The sequence below is a fragment of the Neodothiora populina genome, assembly GCF_041146345.1.
Source record: "Neodothiora populina strain CPC 39397 chromosome Unknown canker_contig_3, whole genome shotgun sequence".
NCBI classification, from domain to species: Eukaryota; Fungi; Ascomycota; class Dothideomycetes; order Dothideales; family Dothioraceae; genus Neodothiora; species Neodothiora populina.
The window spans coordinates 1,342,537-1,364,074 of NW_027191417.1; the positions used below are offsets into that span (position 1 = coordinate 1,342,537).

The 21,538-nt window shown below is 52.9% G+C and overlaps 8 protein-coding genes across 8 annotated transcripts; 5 read left to right on the plus strand and 3 right to left on the minus strand.

The window, feature by feature from the left end:
- Positions 1–900: 900 nt before the first annotated feature.
- AAFC00_004857 (60S ribosomal protein uL18) lies at positions 901–2,014 on the minus strand (the record flags this gene model as incomplete). The annotated part of the gene is made up of 3 exons (XM_069344560.1): positions 901–1,762; positions 1,827–1,858; positions 2,006–2,014. The coding sequence occupies 3 exons, from the start codon at positions 2,012–2,014 to the stop codon at positions 901–903; spliced, it is 903 nt and encodes a 300-aa protein (XP_069196988.1).
- Positions 2,015–2,372: 358 nt separating this feature from the next.
- On the minus strand, positions 2,373–4,349 carry AAFC00_004858 (uncharacterized protein; the record flags this gene model as incomplete). The annotated part of the gene is made up of 1 exon (XM_069344561.1): positions 2,373–4,349. One exon carries the CDS (start codon positions 4,347–4,349, stop codon positions 2,373–2,375), a length of 1,977 nt encoding a protein of 658 aa, XP_069196989.1.
- Positions 4,350–5,202: 853 nt separating this feature from the next.
- AAFC00_004859 (uncharacterized protein) lies at positions 5,203–8,594 on the plus strand (the record flags this gene model as incomplete). Its single annotated transcript, XM_069344562.1, has 4 exons — positions 5,203–5,403; positions 5,520–7,802; positions 7,856–7,991; positions 8,047–8,594. The coding sequence occupies 4 exons, from the start codon at positions 5,203–5,205 to the stop codon at positions 8,592–8,594; spliced, it is 3,168 nt and encodes a 1,055-aa protein (XP_069196990.1).
- Positions 8,595–9,463: 869 nt separating this feature from the next.
- Positions 9,464–10,597, plus strand: AAFC00_004860 (uncharacterized protein; the record flags this gene model as incomplete). Its single annotated transcript, XM_069344563.1, has 3 exons — positions 9,464–9,723; positions 9,795–10,091; positions 10,195–10,597. 3 exons carry the CDS (start codon positions 9,464–9,466, stop codon positions 10,595–10,597), a joined length of 960 nt encoding a protein of 319 aa, XP_069196991.1.
- Positions 10,598–11,297: 700 nt separating this feature from the next.
- AAFC00_004861 (uncharacterized protein) lies at positions 11,298–12,860 on the plus strand (the record flags this gene model as incomplete). The annotated part of the gene is made up of 2 exons (XM_069344564.1): positions 11,298–12,627; positions 12,691–12,860. 2 exons carry the CDS (start codon positions 11,298–11,300, stop codon positions 12,858–12,860), a joined length of 1,500 nt encoding a protein of 499 aa, XP_069196992.1.
- A 3,385-nt stretch (positions 12,861–16,245) lies between these two features.
- On the minus strand, positions 16,246–18,934 carry AAFC00_004862 (uncharacterized protein; the record flags this gene model as incomplete). The annotated part of the gene is made up of 2 exons (XM_069344565.1): positions 16,246–18,437; positions 18,496–18,934. The coding sequence occupies 2 exons, from the start codon at positions 18,932–18,934 to the stop codon at positions 16,246–16,248; spliced, it is 2,631 nt and encodes an 876-aa protein (XP_069196993.1).
- A 325-nt stretch (positions 18,935–19,259) lies between these two features.
- Positions 19,260–19,674, plus strand: AAFC00_004863 (mitochondrial 37S ribosomal protein mS37; the record flags this gene model as incomplete). The annotated part of the gene is made up of 3 exons (XM_069344567.1): positions 19,260–19,392; positions 19,449–19,528; positions 19,588–19,674. 3 exons carry the CDS (start codon positions 19,260–19,262, stop codon positions 19,672–19,674), a joined length of 300 nt encoding a protein of 99 aa, XP_069196994.1.
- Positions 19,675–20,448: 774 nt separating this feature from the next.
- On the plus strand, positions 20,449–21,509 carry AAFC00_004864 (uncharacterized protein; the record flags this gene model as incomplete). The annotated part of the gene is made up of 2 exons (XM_069344568.1): positions 20,449–20,671; positions 20,734–21,509. The coding sequence occupies 2 exons, from the start codon at positions 20,449–20,451 to the stop codon at positions 21,507–21,509; spliced, it is 999 nt and encodes a 332-aa protein (XP_069196995.1).
- Positions 21,510–21,538: the final 29 nt, after the last annotated feature.

The window sequence follows — 21,538 nt, forward strand, 5'->3', positions numbered from 1 at the left end:
AATACTCAACCTGTGAGAGTCTTGTGCAACCCCGTTCGTTCCCCGTGCTTCTGGTGCTGGGATGGGATTATTAAATCAGCCTGCTGTTGTACGTCCTACAGTACTTTGCTGTACCACAGATTATACTTTTTCCCCGGCAAAAGCTCAAGCATTTGGTCCGTGGGCTCGACTAGCCTATACTTGTAGTCGCTTCGTCACCTTGGCAGCACTACCGACCGTGGCAGCTAAATCACCACGCCGACTCCGATGGGTGAGCGCGATGAGCTTGATTGCGATACTAGTGTGCGCACTTGCTGCTTCACTAGACATTCTTCCTGACCTCTGCATGATGATCGTCATCTACACATGTGTCGCAAAAGCTTGTGGGCAGAAGAGGCGGTATGACCACAAAAGGCCGGAAGCTATCACGCTGTTGACCTCACAGTTCTTGCTAACGAACGCCGCCGGAGACCTGACCTGTTCCAGATCGAGCGTTGTCGGACTCGGGGTTTGCGTGGGTAAGAAACATTATTGGCACACAAGGAGCGAAGCACACTGCCTATTATAGGGCACTGGATTTCGTTGCATTGTTGCGTACATATACGACACGGCCAGGCTAAGTCGGACATATCACATGCGTCTCGTCGACACTGGTAACATGCAAAGGGAAGACGAAGCGCGGTCTCACGGAGCCCACAACAGACACGCTAGCAGAAGCAATAGGAAATGATGGTAATGACCTTGCTTTGTCGAAGTTTTCAATTAACATGTAGTAAAAAGACCAGCAAATGCCGTAGCACTTGACCCAATGTTTCCCTCCCAAAGCAAGGCCGTTAACGCCGCATGTCACCATCAACCCCATCGTCCGTCTGAAGCAACTTTTGTGATTGTCATGAAAGGTGTTGGTAAACGACAAAGCGCTTAAGCAGCAAGGGCCTGGATCTTCTTCTGGACCTTCTCCTCGCGCTCGGCCTTGGTGAGCTTGACCTGTCTGAACTTCTTGCTCTCGGCCTTCCACTCCTCCTTGGTCTTCTTGGGGGAGTCAGACTCCTCCTTCTTGAAGGGGTCCTCGCGGATGGCCTTGTGGGCCTCCTGGTAGAGCTCCTCAAGACCGTCGGCCTCGATCTCCTCATCGATGTAGCCCTGGAACTGGGACTTGTAACGCTCCTCATCGTCATCGGCGAGGGTCTCCATGTACTCGGCGACGTGGCCACCGAAGATGTACTTGCGGAGGGTCTCGGCATCGAGCTCCTTGGACTCAATGTCGTAACCGGGGAAACGCTTCTCGGAGTGGGGGATGTAGAGACCACCGTCAGAAGCACCCTTCATGGCACCGAAGACACGGGCACCAGTCGAGGTACGGGTAAGACCGACATCGAGGAAGCACTTGAAGGGGCGGCGGGTCTCGCCGTCGACCTCAGCCTCCTCGGTGAGCTGGAACTCACCGTCAGCCTCCTCGACACCAGTGAAGGCCTCGTCGAGGTTGAGCTTCTTGAGAGCACGGCGGGCAAGGAGAAGACCGGTGGAGTAAGCGGCAGCCCAGTTGGTAAGACCGTGGGTGATGCCGTAAGCCTTGAGCTCGTGGGCGTAGGCAGCGGCGAAAACCTTGTCGCCGGTGATCTCAGAGGTGACGATCTGGCAGACAATGTCGCGGTTGGTGAAGCGGACGACCAGTCTGTACTTTGGTGCGTTGTACTTGTTCTTGGCCTGGGTGATGAGGCGCTTACGAGCGTAGTAGTCGGTCTTTCCGGATCTTCTGCGCTTGTACTTGACTTGGTAGCGCCTGAAGGATAAGTCAGTTTTCTGTTCCTCATTTTCTCGATCAAAATTGCAACAGTGTCACTTACGAGAAGTACGCGGAGTTCTTGACCAGCTTGGTCTATAATTTCATCCACGAGTCAGCAATTGTCGCTTCAGAAAACATTTCCGAAGCATCTTGCAGAGACTCTCATCAAGCGCAGAGCGCGATTGTCTGTGTCTACAACTCTCATGCTGGAAAGAAGGGGACGATGATGATGATACTCACGAAAGGCATCTTGACGGTTGGCCTGTCGATAGGTGTCGCGGGGCTGAAGGAAAGAAAAAGAGGATTGGATTTGTCTCCACGCAATTTTGACCAGTGTGCGGCAGATTGTGTTCCAAAGCCAGCCTTGGCGCGGTTGGTACAGCCTCTGGCGACGTGGGGGGCAGGACTGCTCCTGCTGCTTTTGCTGCTTTTGCTGCTGCAGCGCTTGTGCGGGAAAACGGCGGCATTACCATTACCATTCACTGTACTTCGATAGTGTATCACAAGTGCTCTTCAAGTGGATGGTACAAATTATATCTTATTCATAATTGATACGTAAAGGCATACATATATATTCAATTCAAGCTAACCGAGCCGCTGTGGGTATCTATCCTGCCAAAGCGCTTTGCTCTTCGAACGTCTTGCGGTATTGCGCCGTCGCGGTGGCCAGAGCCTTCAGCGTCGGCGCCGTCATCTCTTCAACAACCCTCCTGCCTCCACCAATGCTCGACAGGTCAAGTTCGAGTCTGCGCCTCTTGTTCGACCTCTCGTTCAGTGTCTGCATCTGTTTCTTGAGATGCTCAGTCCTACGTATCTTCTCGTCTTCTGCGGCTTTGCCTGCTGCGTGAAGTCGGTCTACTGAGTTTTCCAATGTCTCGACAAGCTTGGCGAGCTCGTTACTTCGTGATCCATCTCCTGAGATGAAAAGCGTCCAGAAATAGTGTAAGAACTCGATCGTTGTGTTGTGCGTCATCGTCACCGTGTCAAAGGTAGTATGAGAAAGGTCAAGCGTAGAGGATGGATCGCTAGCTGCTGCAGCGCGTCGAGCCACGATAGACGAAAGAATATCTTGCGAAGCCTCTGCAAGCGCGATTGTGCTACCGATCTTATAGGATTGCCCTTCTCTACCTGCACCATTGGCTTTGTCGTCTGCTTCATCATCAGAGTCGTCATCATCCTCCTGCACTCCGATCGCTCTGTCAAGACTGAGGTTTCCAATACCAAAACTTGCGGGACTATGGGGCTGCAAGTCTTTTTGCAATAATGTGAGCACGTCGTCAGGAGATTGTCTCTCATATAAAGCGGCTTCAGTGGACAATTTGTCCACTCGCTCGCCTGCCAACAAGCGCTGCTGGTCCTTGATGTTCAGCGTCACGCGGTTGTCGTCGGCTTGTCCTTGCAAGTCTCGCAACTGCAATTCGTTATGCGTTTCTTCATCCATTCCGATAGGACCGTGGGCTTCGCCGTCAGCGGGGGCGACTTGCGCCATAATCTTCTCGGAGAGATTGTTCAGGACTCGTAGGATAGGGACTTTGTCGAAAGAACCCGGTCGCATCGTCTCATCAGGCCTGTTGCCTCTCCGTTGACTGTGATCTTGCTCGTTGCCTTCCAGGTCTATGAAATTAGGGACGTGACCCATGTTGGCCGGGCCCTTTTCTCGGTAGGACAGATACCTGTCAAAGACTGGATCCGCGGCATCGGCATCGGTGATTTTCTCTCCTTTCAGCTTTTTCAGTAATCTGCTCATGAAGAAGCGCGACCAGAATGCATTCTGATCGATTTGCGGCACATTCGCGTTGTACGCCTCTCGCACGATAGGATACTGTCTGAAGATGAGCTTGACCTGCTCTTTCGCAAGGTTGAGCATCAACTTGTCCGGCTCGCCCTCCTTTTCTGCAGCAACTCTCTTGAACTTGATTTCTGGCAGGACATTGTAGTCGCCTTGGCTCTGCGCCTTTTCGATAGCATGAGCACGAAGCAGATGTAGTCGAGTCGCCCAGAACTGTGTGGAGAACTGAGTGATGCTAATGGATTCTGGTTTGTCCCGGAGACTCTCGTTGAAGCGCTGCCGTAAGACAGGATTTGCGTCCAGTAGGGACCTCTGTAATTCTATGTCTGATTTCAATCGCGCATCGTCGTACCAGCCATCGGCAGATTTTGTGACAGCGGCAGAGACGGCATGCGCGATTGCCAGAGCCGCAGGTTGGCCGTCAGCATTTGCTTTCTCTGTCCGGGGGGGCACAGGAGTCGGACGAGAAGGTGTGGGGTTCTTCAGAGCGGCTATCGCATTGCGTAGGTTGTCTGTTATGGCTTCTTGGTCCGGCCGGGCGGCTGTGGTAGATGTGAAGAAGAAGACATGGTCTTTGGGAGCCGGTGCGCCTGGAGGCTGGACGAGGACTTTGAGGGCGACTCTTGGAATAGTGGCAGGAGTTTGCTGCAGATTGGTGATGTCCTTGACAGCTATAGTGACAGTAGGCGAGGCATTGGGCGGCTCAGATGGCGTCCACGTTAGATCAGTCGAGTTGCTGTCTACTGCTAGGCTGCCGGTCTTCTTCTTGTAGGTGGTCACCGCAGCAGTTGACATTTTGATACGAGGCAGGTGTTTAGGGCAGGCGCGCCCATGAATCAAATGAGAATAATTATGTAAGTTCGACCCAGATTCACTACAATCTCAAATTATGTTAATGCCGATTTTCTTCTTGTATATTTTTTGTTTGGACCAAGTTGACCATGCTGGACGCAGCAGTCAATCAACAACGAACAATAATACATTTGATTTCATGCACGTTTAGGCGTCGGAGGTGTGAGTCTGCTATGCCGTCATCGCCTTACCTTACCTCACAGCAAATGCCTTACTTCAACAGCTCTTACAGCACTTGCCTTATTCAGTTTGTGGAGAGTCCATAGTGAAGCCGCGAAGCAACAGAAAGAGAAGCTACAGATAAAGTGGTCTTGTCCCAAATTAGACAGACGAAGCAAAAGGGGTCGGGGGACACGAGAATAGTCAATCAATCAATCAGTCACCAGCACAGAAGACATGTTCGGCTCAAGGATATAATGTAGGTAGTCAAAGCCGCACGGGTATCCGAAGTGCAAGATGCGGCAAGTGCTGTGCTTACCTTACCTTACTGCTGCGTGTCACTGCTGTCTGTTCGCAGTCGTCTCCCTAACGGTACGGCAGACACAAAACCCGAGGTGAGGCGGATCGGGCTGCGGCCAATCATATGGGATGCAAACAGCAAACACACTCCGCAACTTCCCGTCCTGACGTTGGCAGCAGGTCAAGTCTTGTGGCACTTACCCTTTCTCGCGTCCTAATTCTAATTTGCGAAACCTTTCTACCTTGTTCTTGTATTCTTCTGTTCGAGCTTCTTCCTTGATCCATGAAGCCTGTCTTCGCCTTTAATTAGTATTTTTCTAGTTGGCGAGCATACACAATGCTGAGTGCGTCGTTAAAACAATGCGGTAGGCGGTTGGCTGGCAATGCCGCCGCCTCGCAGAGAGCAGCTTTCTCCACAGCCATTGGAGAGAGCCGCACCTCTGCTCTCTCCTCAAGGAGGAGACACCTTGCCCTCGTGAGCCAGAAGGCTGTCCGCCGCAGCTATGCTGTTGCTGCCGAGGACACCAATAAGGGTGTGGTGAGTGGTATTCCATTTCTGTCACTTGCGAGATGATGCATGTAACAGTGTTTTTTGCTGCATGTTCTCAGACTATCTGCTCCGTTTCTCCTCTGACGCCGCTCCTTCCCTTCTAGGATCCCAGCGATTCTTTCCTCTCCGGCAACACTGCAAACTACATCGATGAAATGTACTCGGAATGGAAGCGCGATCCCGAGTCCGTCCACGTATCATGGCGCGTGTACTTCAAGAACATGGAATCTGGATCCATGCCCATGTCTCAAGCTTTCCAGCCTCCTCCCACCATCGTTCCCGCACCTCAAGGCGGTGCTGCTGGTTTCTCTCCCGGAGCTGCCATGGCCATTGGTGAGGGTTCAGATGTCACCAACCACTTGAAGGTACAGCTGCTCGTCCGTGCCTATCAGTCCCGCGGTCACCACAAGGCCAAGATCGACCCCCTCGGTATCCGCCAAGAGGCCGACACTTTCGGCTACAGCCACCCTCCTGAGCTCAACCTTGAGACCTACAACTTCTCTGAGGCCGATATGGAGCAGGAGTTCTCTCTCGGCCCTGGTATTCTCCCCCGCTTCAAGACCGAAGGCAAGGACAAGATGAAGCTCAAGGACATCATTGCCGCATGCGAGAGGCTCTACTGCGGCAGCTACGGTGTCGAATACATCCACATTCCCGACAGGACCCAATGCGACTGGCTCCGTCAGCGCATCGAGATCCCCACCCCTTACAAGTACTCGGTCGACGAGAAGCGCAGGATCCTCGACCGTCTCATCTGGAGTTCCAGCTTCGAGAGCTTCCTCGCCACCAAGTACCCCAACGACAAGCGTTTCGGTCTCGAGGGTGGTGAGACTCTGATCCCCGGTATGAAGGCCCTCATCGACCGCAGCGTCGACTACGGTGTCAAGGACATCGTCATCGGTATGCCTCACCGTGGTCGTCTCAACGTTCTTTCCAACGTCGTCCGCAAGCCCAACGAGTCCATCTTCAGCGAGTTCGGTGGCTCTGCCGAGCCCTCTGACGAGGGATCCGGTGATGTCAAGTACCATCTCGGTATGAACTTCGAGCGCCCCACTCCATCTGGCAAGCGTGTCCAGCTTTCTCTCGTCGCCAACCCCTCTCACTTGGAGGCCGAGGACCCCGTCGTTCTCGGAAAGACCAGGGCCATCCTGCACTACAACGGAGACGAGAAGGAGGCCAAGAGCGCCATGGGTGTTCTCCTCCACGGTGACGCTGCTTTCGCGGCCCAGGGTATCGTTTACGAGACCATGGGTTTCTACGCTCTCCCCGCCTACCAGACCGGCGGCACCATCCACATTGTTGTGAACAACCAGATCGGTTTCACTACCGACCCTCGTTTCGCTCGTTCCACCCCTTACTGTTCCGATATCGCCAAGGCCATCGACGCTCCCGTCTTCCACGTCAACGGTGATGATGTCGAGGCCGTCAACTTCGTCTGCCAGCTTGCTGCCGACTGGCGTGCCGAGTTCAAGAAGGATGTCGTCATCGACATTGTCTGCTACCGCAAGCAGGGACACAACGAGACCGATCAGCCTTCTTTCACCCAGCCTCTGATGTACAAGCGCATTGCCGAGCAGAAGCCCGTCATCGACAAGTACGCCAACCAGCTGATCGAGGACAAGACCTTCACCAAGGACGACATCGATGAGCACAAGAAGTGGGTCTGGGGTATGCTCGAGGAGTCCTTCGCTCGCAGCAAGGACTACCAGCCTACCGCCAAGGAGTGGCTCACCAGCGCCTGGAACGGATTTAAGAGTCCCAAGGAGCTTGCGACCGAGGTTCTTCCCCATCTTCCTACCGCCGTCGAGCTCGATGTCCTCCGCAAGATCGGTGACAAGATCGGAACTCCCCCAGATGGCTTCAACGTGCACCGCAACCTCAAGCGTATCTTGAACAACCGCACCAAGACTGTTCAGGAGGGCAAGAACATTGACATGAGCACTGGTGAGGCACTTGCCTTCGGAAGTTTGTGTCTCGAGGGTCACCACGTCAGAGTTGCTGGACAAGATGTTGAGCGTGGTACCTTCTCTCAGCGTCACGCCGTCTTGCACGACCAGGAGAGTGAGGATACCTACACTCCCCTCAAGGACCTGAGCAAGGACCAGGGTAGCTTCGTCATTGCTAACTCCAGTTTGAGCGAGTACGGTGCCCTCGGCTTCGAGTACGGTTACTCCCTCTCCTCCCCATCCGCTCTTGTCATGTGGGAGGCCCAATTCGGTGACTTTGCCAACAACGCTCAATGCATTATCGATCAGTTCATCGCCTCCGGTGAAGTCAAGTGGCTCCAGAGATCTGGTCTCGTCATGAGCTTGCCCCACGGTTATGATGGACAAGGACCGGAGCACTCCTCGGGCAGAATGGAGAGATTCTTGTTGCTTTCCAACGAGGTATGCTGTCATCGCATGGGATATAGTGATCACAAGTTGACATTGAAATTTAGGATCCCCGTGTCTTCCCTGCTGCCGACAAGCTTGATCGCCAGCACCAAGACTGCAACATGCAGATCGCATACTGCACAACTCCCGCAAACACCTTCCATCTTCTCCGCAGACAAATGAACAGACAGTTCAGAAAGCGTAAGTCTATTGTGCCACGTTATCCGTAAGACTATTGCTAAAGCCGTCGATCTAGCTCTCATCCTCTTCTTCTCGAAGTCCCTTCTCCGTCACCCCCTCGCTCGCTCCAGCATCGAGGACTTCACCGGTGACTCTCACTTCCAGTGGATCATCCCCGACACTGCACACACCGACGCAGAGTTCCAGATCAAGCCCAAGGAGGAGATTGAGCGTGTCATCCTCTGTACCGGCCAGGTCTACACTGCTCTGCACAAGTACCGCCAACAGAACAACATTACAAACACCGCCATTACTCGTGTCGAGCAGCTGAACCCCTTCCCATGGGCACAGCTCAAGGAGAACCTCGACTCGTACTCTAACGCCAAGCACATTGTCTGGGCCCAGGAGGAGCCCCTGAACGCCGGTGCCTGGAGCTTCACACAGCCCCGTATCGAGACTCTATTGAACGAGACGGAGCATCACAACAGAAGACACGTCCTGTACGCCGGAAGAAACCCCAGCGCAAGTGTTGCAACCGGTCTCAAGGCCAGTCACTTGAAGGAAGAACAGGACCTGCTCGCCGAGGCTTTCAGCGTCGAGCAGAAGCAGCTCAAGGGCGAGTAAATCTGCATTTTTTTCAGCGTCACTCCAGAGAATAATACCTCAAATGATGCACGGGGTGCTCTAGGGAGATTTTTGTAACTGTACATGTTTATAGCTTTTTTTTCCCTTATTGTACACTGGGCATGGAGTTTTGCCGTGTTGTGATATATTTTATCTTGCTGTGAAATGTACTGAGGTATGCAGCCAAAGCAAGATGTGAGGTCAGGAGACGTTGTACCTCGGCATTAAAGCATCCGGGTGGATGACGGAGCAGTGGCCGATTTGGGGCGTTCCCATGCCTTGTGGAACCATGCCTCCGGTACTTGTTACCTTATGCTGCGCAAAGTACAGGTACAGTACAAATACAATACTAAGGTATAGTACCTCGATGCACGCGGCTGCAGGGGACTGTCATTGACACGAAGTATAAAACGGGGTCCTAGAAAATAAAATATTATCATGATGCTTTGATGTCTGTTATTTCCAAAGGAGAATGGCCTTGTATCCAATGCCCACCCCCATATTTGTCAGTAAGGTTATCAGTGAGATAAGAAGTCAATATGGAGAAAAGACTGTTTGTTTCTGAATGCCGAAATGCCGAGGTATCTCAGACGTTCACATGTGGGTTATAACCATAGGCGACATCATCGTTCGTCTCGTGGCGATCCTGTGGTTTTATTCGTGTCTTGCATTCCTCTAGATTTGATCGGGATTTGCTTTTCTGTTCTTCATCTTCCATCATTACGACGATTATCTGATAACAAGTCTTTCTCAACACACATCGGCTAGAAGCCCGGCAACATATAGAGCCACATCCACTCCACGTGCCCTCCCCCTTCCTCCCCCTTCCTCCTCCATCTCCTCCGCCTCCTCCGCCTTGCCCCACAAACATGTCCAAACCAGGGGACTTCGAAGCGGTAGCCGCAGACATCAAAACCCTTCTGCACCAACCTGAGTACGACGACGGCAGCGCAGGACCCGTGCTATTGCGCCTGGCATGGCACAGTGCCGGCACGTATTGTGCCGAGACGGACACGGGTGGCTCGAACGGCGCGGGCATGAGATACGAGGCCGAGGGCGGCGATCCTGCGAATGCTGGGTTGCAGCATGCCAGGGTGTTTTTGGAGACTGTTAAGGCGAAGCATTCATGGTGAGTATTTTTCTGATCTTTTATGGTTCTTGGGGTTGCTAGAGAACGTTTCTCGACTGATGGCCCGTCAGGATCACATACGCGGACTTGTGGACGTTAGCCGGCGTGGTAGCAGTCAAAGAGATGGGTGGCCCTGAGATCCCATGGAAGCCAGGCAGGACGGACTACGTCGACGACAGCAAGTTGCCTCCTCGCGGTCGACTGCCCGATGCCGCTCAGGGCGCAGACCACATCCGCTGGATCTTCTACCGTATGGGATTCACAGACCAGGAGATCGTGGCGCTGAGTGGTGCACATAACCTCGGAAGAGGCCACATGGACCGCTCCGGTTTTCATGGTCCATGGGTGCCTAACCCGACTAGATTCTCGTAAGTCTTTCTCACCAATCTCCTCCCCTTTTGCAAAAAAAGGCCTCTCTTCACTTCACCTTCATCACAAGCGCAAACCCCATCTAATGGGAGACGAAACCAGGAACCAATACTTCCGCATAATGCTAGAATGGGAATGGAAAGAGAAAACCCTCTCCAACGGCGTCAAGCAATTCGTGCACTACGACGAAGATCTCGACGAGGAAATAATGATGCTGCCGACCGATCTCGCCCTGATCCACGACGAGGCCTTTGCGCCCTGGGTCAAGAAATACGCAAAGGACAAGGACCTCTTCTACAAGGACTTCGCCGCCGCTTTCGCAAAGTTGCTCGAGTTGGGTATCTCGAGGGATGCCGATGGCCGTATCACGAATTCGGATAACGTCAAGGGTGGATATCATGCTGCGCCCAAGAAGAGTGGTAAGCCTGGCAAGCCGAAAGATGCGGGCGATGGGGTCGCGGCTCCGTTGAGCGATGAGAATGCCGCGTTCAAGGCGAAGCTATGATTGAGAGGTTTGAGAGAAGAAGAGAGAGTGTGTGATCATGGATAAAGTACACTATGAGATATACTAGAACTTAGATTGGTGTTCCGGAAGACTACAACGGTAGATCTAGAGCTAGCGATAGAAACACGGACATGTCGAACTCCAGATCGAAGAGCGAACATCACTTGGAATATGCAAGACTCGGCGTCTCAGTAACCTAGTACCTCACTGTAGGTGATGCATGTACGGTAGGCATGCACGAGTACCTCAGATAGTGCAGGACGTGGTACTACATTACTGCACAACCTTACGGTACTTCATATTACAACATGTACCAAACGGGGATAACACTCCTATATCCGAGGAATACTCCGTCATACAGTGGGACATCCACAACACCTTAACTTTTGTATCTCGGATCAACGCCACCATTGACATATCTCATCTTTCCACCTCACAACGCACAATCCACCTCTGAATCTGTATGCAGCCACCGACGATCGCAATCCCCTTCACATGTCTTCGCTGTATAGCCAGACGCGACTTGATCGCCGCTCGGCGCTCCATCCGCGGCAGGTCAAGTCGAGCAGCAGCAGAGCGACAATTCACCACTTCTGTCCCCACCAGGAATGAAGCGTCCCAGTCGCATAAAGTCAGAGATGGCGAGACTTATGAATCGAGCGGTGCGCAATCCTCGCAGGCAGAAGACAACGGCGGAGCCATGTCTCGACGCCTTGCGCAGCTGAGTGAAGAGGGACTTGAGAACAGCGGACGACGAGCGGCAAAGATGGTGGAAGAGTCTGGCTTCGATGAGGATTTGAAGCGCCAATTAGAGGAACGCATAAAGAACGCCAGCTTTAAAAGTGAGTATGCCAGTGCGTTTGCTCAGGTGAATATGCCCTCTAGTGCTGGAAAGGGCACAAGAGATATCGCGGGCGCTAGAGCATGGGATGGAGAGGAGAGCCTCGAGGATGCTGCGTTACGTATGCTTGATGACTCTATAAAGCCCATGAAAGGTAGTGGTGGTTCGTCAAGAGCCATCAGGGCGCCTCCGATTAGGATACCGACCAAGATTGACACTGGACGCTCGAGGGCCGGGCCGAAGACTGGGACCAGGCTGGCCAATGCCCGGGACCAAACATCAGTGTATGCAAGTCTGAAAGACCTGCCGGAGGATGAGAGAGAACAATTCCGCAAGGAGATGAAGGAGAGGTTCTCGCCGGCTGCTAGATCCGCCCCAGTGTCCGTCAGAGGCCTCGAGTCACTCGCGAATGAAAGGATTGAGGATGCGATCGCTCGAGGAAAATTTAAGAACTTGCCTCGTGGAAAGAAGATCGAAAGGGATCACAATGCGAGTAGTCCTTTCATCAATACCACAGAGTACCTACTCAATGGCATCATACAACGCCAGGACATCGTGCCGCCATGGATCGACAAGCAGCAAGAACTTGTATCGACTGCAGCGCGATTCAGGGGCCGCTTGCGAGCTGATTGGCGAAGACATGTTGCGAGGTCCATCGCTTCCAAAGGAGGAGGCCTTGCTTCACAAATGGCTCTCGCGGAAGAATATGCCTTTGCCGAAGCGGTTCATAATCCTCAATCTAACAAGAAAGAGAAGATCAATACTGTAGATGAGAGTGGCCATCTCTCTCAAATCACGCTCGCGGGCGAGCTGACAGCTGACAAAGCCACACCAGGGGCACAAACCCCGGTGGAGCTCAAGATCACCGAACAAGCAATTGACGAGTCCGGCAAGGTCATCGGGACTGAACGCGAAGAGGATACCACTGTGACACCGATAGTTGACCAAGCTCAAGCCTCCGTTGTCGAAACTCAACCGCGGACCTCAACCGTCCCTCCCTTCAGAGACGCGGATTGGCTGCAAACTGAACTATCATATCAGAAGCTGGCAATCGACGAACTCAATGCCCTTACTCGGTCTTATAATCTCATGTGTCCGCAGCTAGCACAGAGACCATACTTTGATCTTCAGCGCGAGCTTAATTCCTGCTATGCTGATGTGGCACCACTGATTGCCAAAGAGATTGAAGGTACGATCACTCATCTATGCCTTTCAATGTAACGTACTCAGAGCGTAGACTAACCTGTCACAGATCGAGCCAATGCACCAAAGAACAATCCCATAAACATAACGACTAGACCAGTCAGCCGATTGGAGAATTTCGTTGGATCACAAGCCAGAGTATATGATGAAGTGAAGCCACAGTATGGATTCAAAGACCTTATTAAGGATTGGTTTGGGCGGAAGAAGGATCCAAATTAAAAGGTGCAATGTAAAGATACAACAATTTATGTGGAAATATACAACCGACCTGAGCTTTTTCGGATCATTTCATTTTCGCCAAACTTCTATGACGGATCGAATGATATACGTGCGGACGTCCCGCTGCTCAGAGGCATTGCCGTTATTGCGCTGACCAGATGTGTGGGTGCTTGGTAGGCGAGGTCAGTGCAGCAAGACTTAGGGCGATTGTTATAATGAGGTAAGTGTATAATTTTCACTATACCTTGAGGCAGACAGTCAGTGCGAGGAAAGACTGATACCCGAGCAGTTAGTTCTGTGACGTCCATCGTACTTTCCGTGTATTGCCACTTTCGAGAAATACACATATACACAACCCCATACTGCTTCTATCATCGCGGCAGAAATATCGTTCATCGTTCAACTCTGGTAGCATCCTATACACTGCTGTAGCCACCTTGTCATCATGATTCGTTTGGGGGCTACACAGCAATCATCCTTGTTTAGCAGCATTAAGCAACATGTCTCAAGGTCGCAGGAGCGCGAGCGCGATCCTACGCAGCATAACCTACAAAGTGCTCCTTCTCGATGGAATCTGAAGTCCGATATAACCTGTAGCGGTGCAAGTTCTGTATATGAAGCATCACTCGCCTTATCATCAAACGACAATGCACTTCCCAATGCGGGAAAGGAAAATGGTGGGCAAAGGGAAGGCTCTTGCCCTGCCATGACTACCCTCATACCTCCAGTACAGGAGCAAGATGCCGTGATCAAGATTGTCCCTGCACCGCACATAGCTCGTTTCGTGAACAGACCTAATGGGACGCCCCTGTTCACCATCATCGAACAGCGGTCGCTCGCAACACTGAAATCGAAGGCGTCAAGTCTCGCTTTCACAATACGCGCTACGCAGGTCACTCCCTCTGCGAAAGGGGGCATCGGGACCGATGTCATAGTGAGGGGCCCTAAAGCTGCCAGTGCAGACGACATCACTCCCCTTCCTCCACTTGTAAAATGTGGCATTCAATCAAGTGATTCCGGCCTCACGAGCATGCCTGGCACACCAGCGCATCAACATAGGCCATTGCAGCCACCGTATGATCCTCCGTATCGATGCAAAACACCTGACGGTATTCGTCGGTGGCCGGACGAGCCCATTTCGCCTCAACAAGCCACAACCGGGTCAACATCTAGATTGAGGCAAGTTTCAAGAAGGCTTTTCAACGGCAAGACAGTGCAACTACGGCGGGCACTAGTAGGTTTTGTTCGTCGAGGACTGGGCCATAGATCCCAGCCAGTGCTACGACCATGGCGCCCTCCCGGAAGTGGTCATTTCACAAGTGGACACGATGACTTGTTACAACATCCATTCCAGAACGTACCCCTAGCCACAATTGGTCCAGCCAGTGATATCAGCCGACAGCCTGCACCTTCCCCTCCAGCAACATCAGACCCAGTACATGTCGATACTCCTCGACCTCGAGAACGAGCTCACGTTCGCTCGTACAGTGCGAGCTCCGCGCAGCGAGCTCTGAGCTCCTTGAGCGGCAATGCGATACCGGTCAGTCTACTCCAAGATCTTTTGCTCATGCAGCCCAGGACGGTCACCATACCTGAAAGGGCGATCAAACGAAAGCCAGTACCGTCCGTCATATCTCAAGAGAGAGCCTCTCAGCTTCTAAGTCATGCATCTTCATCCGACACTGTGAATACGCTTGACGTGATTCAGAAGTTTCCGCCTCCACCAGTATGGGACGGAGCCAAACCTTTTCGCAACATCCGAGGACCGCTGCCTGTTTTTGCACCGAAGCCGCGATCCTCATCCGTTGTTGGATTTATGGAGAGCCCTGAAGCAATCTCTTACTCATCACTCAACCTCAATGCTGGTGACATACAGCGCGGCAGTACATCACACCTCTGCAGATCTGACGTGCCGACCACTTGTCTTCAGAACGCACGCGAAGTCGACCTTCGTCAAGGAAGCTCAGACTCGGAATAGCAGACCGAAGACGATGCAGCCGCCGGCATGTGTACACCACCGATCCGTGGAGAGGCGAATTCGAGATATTCTTTATATGGAACACCTATTTATCGGCCTGATTCGGCATCCGTGACCAGTCACGATCGCGAGCGACTCGACACTATCGTCAACCACGAGCGTGGCGAGCCTCTGACCTCTGTCAAGCCAGGCCAAGCACTCACCTTGAACATACCTTTATACAGACGTCCCAGCAGAGCAGCCGCGGATCGCGCAGTCTTTCGTCACAGCGGCAGTCGAGACAGTAGTGGACAGGCTACAATCGTGCCGGCTACTGTGACATACCTAGGTCGTTTGTGTCCGCACTTGCAAGCTGCAGCTCTCACTGATGAAGATGTCGTGAGCCATTCGAACGGCGTCAGGAACTTGAGCGGTGGCATCAGGCGAGCCAAGCGTACTCGTACTCGGAACAGCTCGACAAAAGCAGCAGAGAGCAGCATAGCTAAAGGAAAGACGCAGTGCTGGAAGTGCAGAGTCAAGGCGAAGCTCAAGACAGGTCTGAGAGGCTGGAGGAATCAAGAATGTTTTTGCGCAGGAAAAGTCGATGATTGTGACGAGAACACCGAGGAGCAGGCGCCGAGACGTGTGTCGTGGAGGTCGTTGGAGCATACGCCCCTATGAACCGAGAGTCTTGTGTTCATCAGAAGTCTTCTTCCCCCTCTTTCATATCATCAAGAAGAATAATTGTACTTTGAACAGCATATTCATGCATCCATTCTCAGTAGCAAGGATGTAGGCAAGTAAATCAAAGCGTGGCAAAGGTGCGAAAGGCGACTATGGTAAGTTAAGCAGAGCACAACGAAATAAACATGAGCTTCTGCCAACACAATAATCACAGAGATGATGGAGATTGTCGGATATTCAATATCGACATGACATCAAATGTCTGGAGACGGTGTTTTCGTTCCCCATCCATTGACACCGCGAAGTGACCGCCCTAGCCCTGCAAGGAACGAAAAGGCCAACGAGAAGAGGTACAGCCAGAAAAAGATGGATAAGGGACAAGAATCGCATAGATACACGACGGCGAAGAATAAACTCCTAAAATCCAAATATTGGTATAAAGCATTCCCCATCCATTCATCTTCGCAGTAAGCAGCGCAGCGCAGCGCAGCCCAGCCCAGCTCATCGCAACGCAACGCAACGCGAAGAATGAAAAAAAAATAACAACAAACGATTCCACGTCGAGGCTTCGCATTTCGCCTCGGTTCCCATATGTACCGTGTCCTTGCTTGCTTGTTCGCTTCTATACAACACCACGTAAAGTGCACATCCCGTTCTCCAATAGCAGCCTATTTCTTTCCCACAGAGACAAGTGCAGTAAAAAGGAAAAAGAAGCAATTCGATAATCACATGAACCCTCCTTTTCTACAAAACCCTCGGCCTGACGCGCCTCTTAGCAGGCGACGCAAGCCCCGGCGGCATGCTCAGCGCTATCGTCTTGCTGTCTCTCTCGTCGGCGTCGTCTGCTGATCCGGCAGTGCTGGACTTGGTGTTGTTCGAGTGGTGCCCCGCGGCGGAGGCGGTTCGGGGTAATAGACTTGTTCCGACGATGGTTTTTGGCCTTTTCTTTGCTGGGGATGCTAGGCCTGGTGTCACCGTTGTGGTTGTTGTTGTTGCTGCTGAGACGGAGATTGTTGATAAGGAAGGTGCGGCAGAACTTGGTTTTTTGGTGAGCTTGTTCTCCGTGTTACTGGATGGGTTGGCGGCGGGCAATTTGGGTGCGGGGTGGAGACCTAGTCTGGATGTTGGTGGTGTTGTTGTCGCTATACTGCCTGCAGCCGGCTTCGCAGAGGTGCTCTTTGCTGTTGTCTTTGTGGTCTTTGTTGATGATGAAGACGAAGAACTTGAGGGTCCCAGAGCTTCAAAGTTCAACTTCTTGGGCGTTGGAAGACTTCTCGTTGAATGCTTTCTTGTCCTGCTTCCGGTGGCTGTTGTGGAAGCTGTAGATGCCGCAGGAGCAGTAGAGGCTGGAGCAGCATCAGATGTGGTCGTTCCGGTGCGCGAGGCTGCCACTTCCGCTGGAAGAAGTGATGCAGCAGACGATAGAAGACCTTTGGCTGGTGTGGCGATGCGCGATTTCCGTTTCTTCGGCAGCGATGCTGGTGCAGCTGCTGCTTTGGACGTCGTTTCTTCCGTTGCCGTCGTTGCGCTTTGAGGCTCAATTTCATCTGCCTCGACCTCACTCCCGACACTCAGTGCTGCAGCATTCTGACTCGCTTTGCTGGGCGTTCGTGGTCGACGCACTTTAGATTTGACTGGTGTGGGAGCCTGAGCTGCTGCTGCCGCCGCCGCCGCCTTTTCTGCCTCCCTCTCTGCTTCTTCCTCCATGGTTGCCTGACACGGAACGGATCTTCTTGCTTCCTGAGAATCTGCGTCGTCTTCGAACTCTTGGTAGTATGCGAGATTGACATCCCAGCGTACGCCCTTGACATTATCCGCGGCGCCATCTCCAACCTTCTCCGCTGGAGCACCACTGCTCTCTTCGGATGGTTCGCGAGAAGCTGGCTCGGTGGCTAGTTCACATAGGCGAACGACCGGCATGATACTACCGCCCTTGTTCTTGCGAGTGTTTGCTCGAGTCAGCAGAGACAGCTCTTGCGCGTCTGTTCGCTTGATGGCGACTGGAGTGCCGGTACTGCGTATGGTGATCTTATTAGGACCTTTGGCATATTTAGAAGGAGAGGCAGCCAATGGACCAAGCTGAACGACACGATTGCGGCTTCTTATGCTTCGTCGTGTCGGTTTCGCATCGGTTGCCGCTGCTTCGTTCTCAACGGCAGGTTCAGGGAGTGTTTCCGGTGTTTCTTCACTTGGCTCAAGAGAGCTTTCGGACTCGTTCTCGCACGCCACGTCCTCGACAACAGCAACGGACTTCCTAGGCATTGGGCTGTTAGGATCCAGATCTCCCAGAATGTCGACTTTTGCGGGCGATGCGAGGGCTTGGCGGACTACGTCAGAGTCTCTCCGGTTGGTCAAGGACTCCCGTCTACCGATAGAAATGGAGGGCTTTTTGCTGGCTGCTGCGCGGTTCAAGAAGGCGTGGAGAATGGCGGTGTCATCTGATATCCTAGGTTTCTGACGAGCTTCTGCAGATTCGGCTCCGGCGGGTGGGGCAGAAACAGAGCGGTGGATCGGTGAGTGGATTGAAACATCCAGCAAAGTAGGACTCGAAGGCAGGTTCTGCAGATCTACCACTGGTGACACAACACTTTCACAGGTCTCGCTGACTTCGGGAATGTCGATGATGAGTTGGTCGTCCTGTGGTGAGGGCGAATCTTCCTGTGTCTCGGGCATTGCATCGTCTGAGACGTTCACATCTACGCTTTGTTGTGGCGTAACACCACCGTTTGATTGCGTCTCTGGCTCCTCCTCAACCTGGTCTTCTTCTGACGCGACATCTGACCAGTCTCCCTTGTCGGACTTCTCGCTGTCGTCGGCTTGGACCTCGACCAGAGGCTCATCCGGTGCTGATGCATGTATCTCGGGCACCATGGCCGATTTCTTCGAATATCTTAGTGGTGACTGCGCATGAACAACATGTTTATGGGCTCTCTTGCCTAGAGTGGCAAGAGATTAGTGACACGGTCGCTTCACTGGGTATCATGAACCACATACGTAGGGGAGTCGCCGCCACCATGTCCCAATGGTTTGCCGTCGCGCTCTGGCCAAATCCGGTATTGACGCAGCGCTTCTTGACGACTTTCTTCGGGGATGGAGAGGCAGCGATCAGGTTCTTTATCCGGGTCATGCGAGCATTGTTGAGGAACTTTGGTCTGTCCGTGACGGAGGTCGACGAGGAGGCGGTGACGACATGAGATTGCGGAAAGTCGTGGCGATGCCATACCTTACGGGCGATACGATGCTTGATAGCAGGCGACTGCGCTTTACGCTCCCAGGCGCGTGGTATATGTTTGAGTCGGAGAGCGGGAAGTAGATGTGCAGAGTCGGTGGGGTCCCATGTCGCTCCGAATTCTTGTGACTGTCGGTGTATTTGAGGTGGATTGTCGTCGGACTGACTACTGTTGGTGTCCAGTGGTACTGTTGCCTTCTCCATTGCGCGCACAAAGATAAGAGAATGTGTGAATATCTGTGTATGTACTGGGGGTGGAGACACAGAGTGGAACACGCGCAGGTGGACTGCCCGCAGTAAACAACCAAACAATCAAACAAATCCCTCCACCGTCACTTCCTCTTGCAGTTGTGTCGCGTGTTTGGCGACGCTTGGACCAGCTCTTGTGACCACACTTGGCCGCCACAGCTGTGGTCACGTGAGCGGAAGCAGCCCGCGACTCGAAGATTGGAAGACGACGGCTAGAGACACACCAGATCCACGGCGACATCTGACGATAGTCTCATGTTCATATACCGTCACCGCAACAATGGTCGTCAAGAACTCTCAGGCCGTCACGCGGGCCACTGCCCCTCGCCTTCCACCTCTTCCCAAGCTCCGAGTCCGCAGACCCGACCAGGCCAACGCAAACCCTTGCATCGGCGTCATGTCTTCGGTTCTTGGTATGGAGCGTGATCAGCACATCTTGTTTCTGTATATCGCTGACTCTTCCTGTCAGGATGCTGGGCATCGTCCGGATACAGCGCCCAGGGATGCGCGGCATTGGAGCAACAGCTAAGGGCATGCATGGACGCTCCCGTACGCCATCGGTCGCACTCTCCTCGACTTGGTCACCCATCACTGACACTTGCGCACAGAAAGCCCAATCGAACAAGAAGAGCACCATCAACTACCATCTTTCCAGACTATACCCCCAGATCGTCGGCCCTCACAAGCGAAGGTAGACCGGTCGCGCCGGGTTTACATGTACTATGCATTTTTGGTCTACTCTGCCCACACCATCCACATGGCAGTGTAGCAGAGCCTTGTAGCAGAGCCTTGGACGGTCAAGATGGACACGAAGCATCGCACGGAGTATATCGGGTTGGGATGCGCGCTCGACAAGACCGCATACAGGCGTCTTTGGTGTACGAATGGGAATACAAGATTTTATTTCACGTCAAAAATATTCATATCCCTGCCAGTCCTATGGTTCCGATGCTGGCTGGCAAAGAGCCGGAAGTGCCGAGTCCGATCTGCTCCGTCTACAGCATCTGACTCTCACACGGTCTCTTCTGATGAAGAGCATCGATTGTCCACGATATATTTTTGTCTACAGAGCCAAGTCTTGGCATCTCCATTGCGGAGTTCGGGAGTGATGCGGCTCTGCTGTAAAGACATATCCATCCCACTTTCTAGATGATTCCTTGGGTTCTCTTTGGTCAATTACTGCCACACCATAAGGTATCATACATAGCCCGCTCCTTGTTCACACTGTTGTAGCCGTCCAAGCCTGTCCCTGCGAAATAGTCATCTCCTGTAGCCAAGGTCAGTTCTTCTCGTTCACCGTTCACCTTCAACACACACAAAGAAGAAGAGAGGGGTCACAACTTCTACAAAGAACAATGAATACCTTATACATGACACATGTGTTTCACATTTCATGACTTGAGCCCGTTTTCGACTGACCACAAAAAGACATTGATCTTCCCAATCATCCACAACAATCATTACCCACAATGGTTCTCCACAACCCAAACAACTGGCACTGGGTCAACAAGGACGTCACATCATGGACGAAAGAATATCTCGAAAAGGACCTCGTCGGCATCAAGGCGGAGAGGGACGGCGCCTCGGCCGAGATTTCCAAATTGCTCTCGCAGGAAGGCGATGCCGAGGTTGCCCAGCGCAAGGGCAAGGTCATCACCATCTTTGACCTGAAGCTGCAACTTGAATACACAGGTGAGCAATCGTGCAAGAAGAAGCAAACAATCCTATCTTGCTGAACCCGCGCCCCCCGACAGGCAAGACCAAGGACGGCGAGGACGTCAGCGGCACCATCAACATCCCCGAAGTCGCCCACGACACAGACGAAGACGACTACGTCTTCGACATTGAAATCTACTCCGAGTCAGCGACCAAGACGCCCGTCAAGGACCTCGTCAAGGCAGAAATCACCCCTCAGCTGCGCACGCACTTGCAGAAGATCGCTCCGGCACTCATGGACACCCACGCCAAAGACCTGCAACACGGCGCAGACCACCAAACAGCCTTCAAGCCCGCGACCGTCTACTCGAGCTCGTCGATCAACAGCGCCGCCAACGCAAAGGACGACGGCTCCGCCTCCTCATCCGCAGCGACCTCGACCACAGGCGCGAAAGCCATCAACGTGACCAGCCTAAGCGACCAGCAAGAATTCCGCTGCGACGCCGCAACGCTCTACTCAATCTTCACCGACGCGGGCCGAATCGCGGCCTTCACGCGCTCGCCGCCACGCGTCTTCGACGGCGCCCACCCAGGCGGCAAGTTCGAGCTGTTCGGCGGAAACGTCAGCGGCGAGTACACGGCGCTGTCGCCGCCGACGTCCATCGAGCAGAAGTGGAGACTCGCCCAGTGGCCTCGGGGCCATTACAGTACGCTGCGCTTGAAGTTCGAGCAGAATAATGTCGATGCTGTCACGATTATGCGTGCGGATTGGCAGGGGATCCCCGTTGGGCAGGAGGAGGCTAGTCAGAGGAATTGGGACGAGTACTATGTCAGAAGTATCAAGTTGACGTTTGGTGTAGGCATCGTGCTCTAGTTGGGTTCTTTTCCATCTGGGGCTTATAT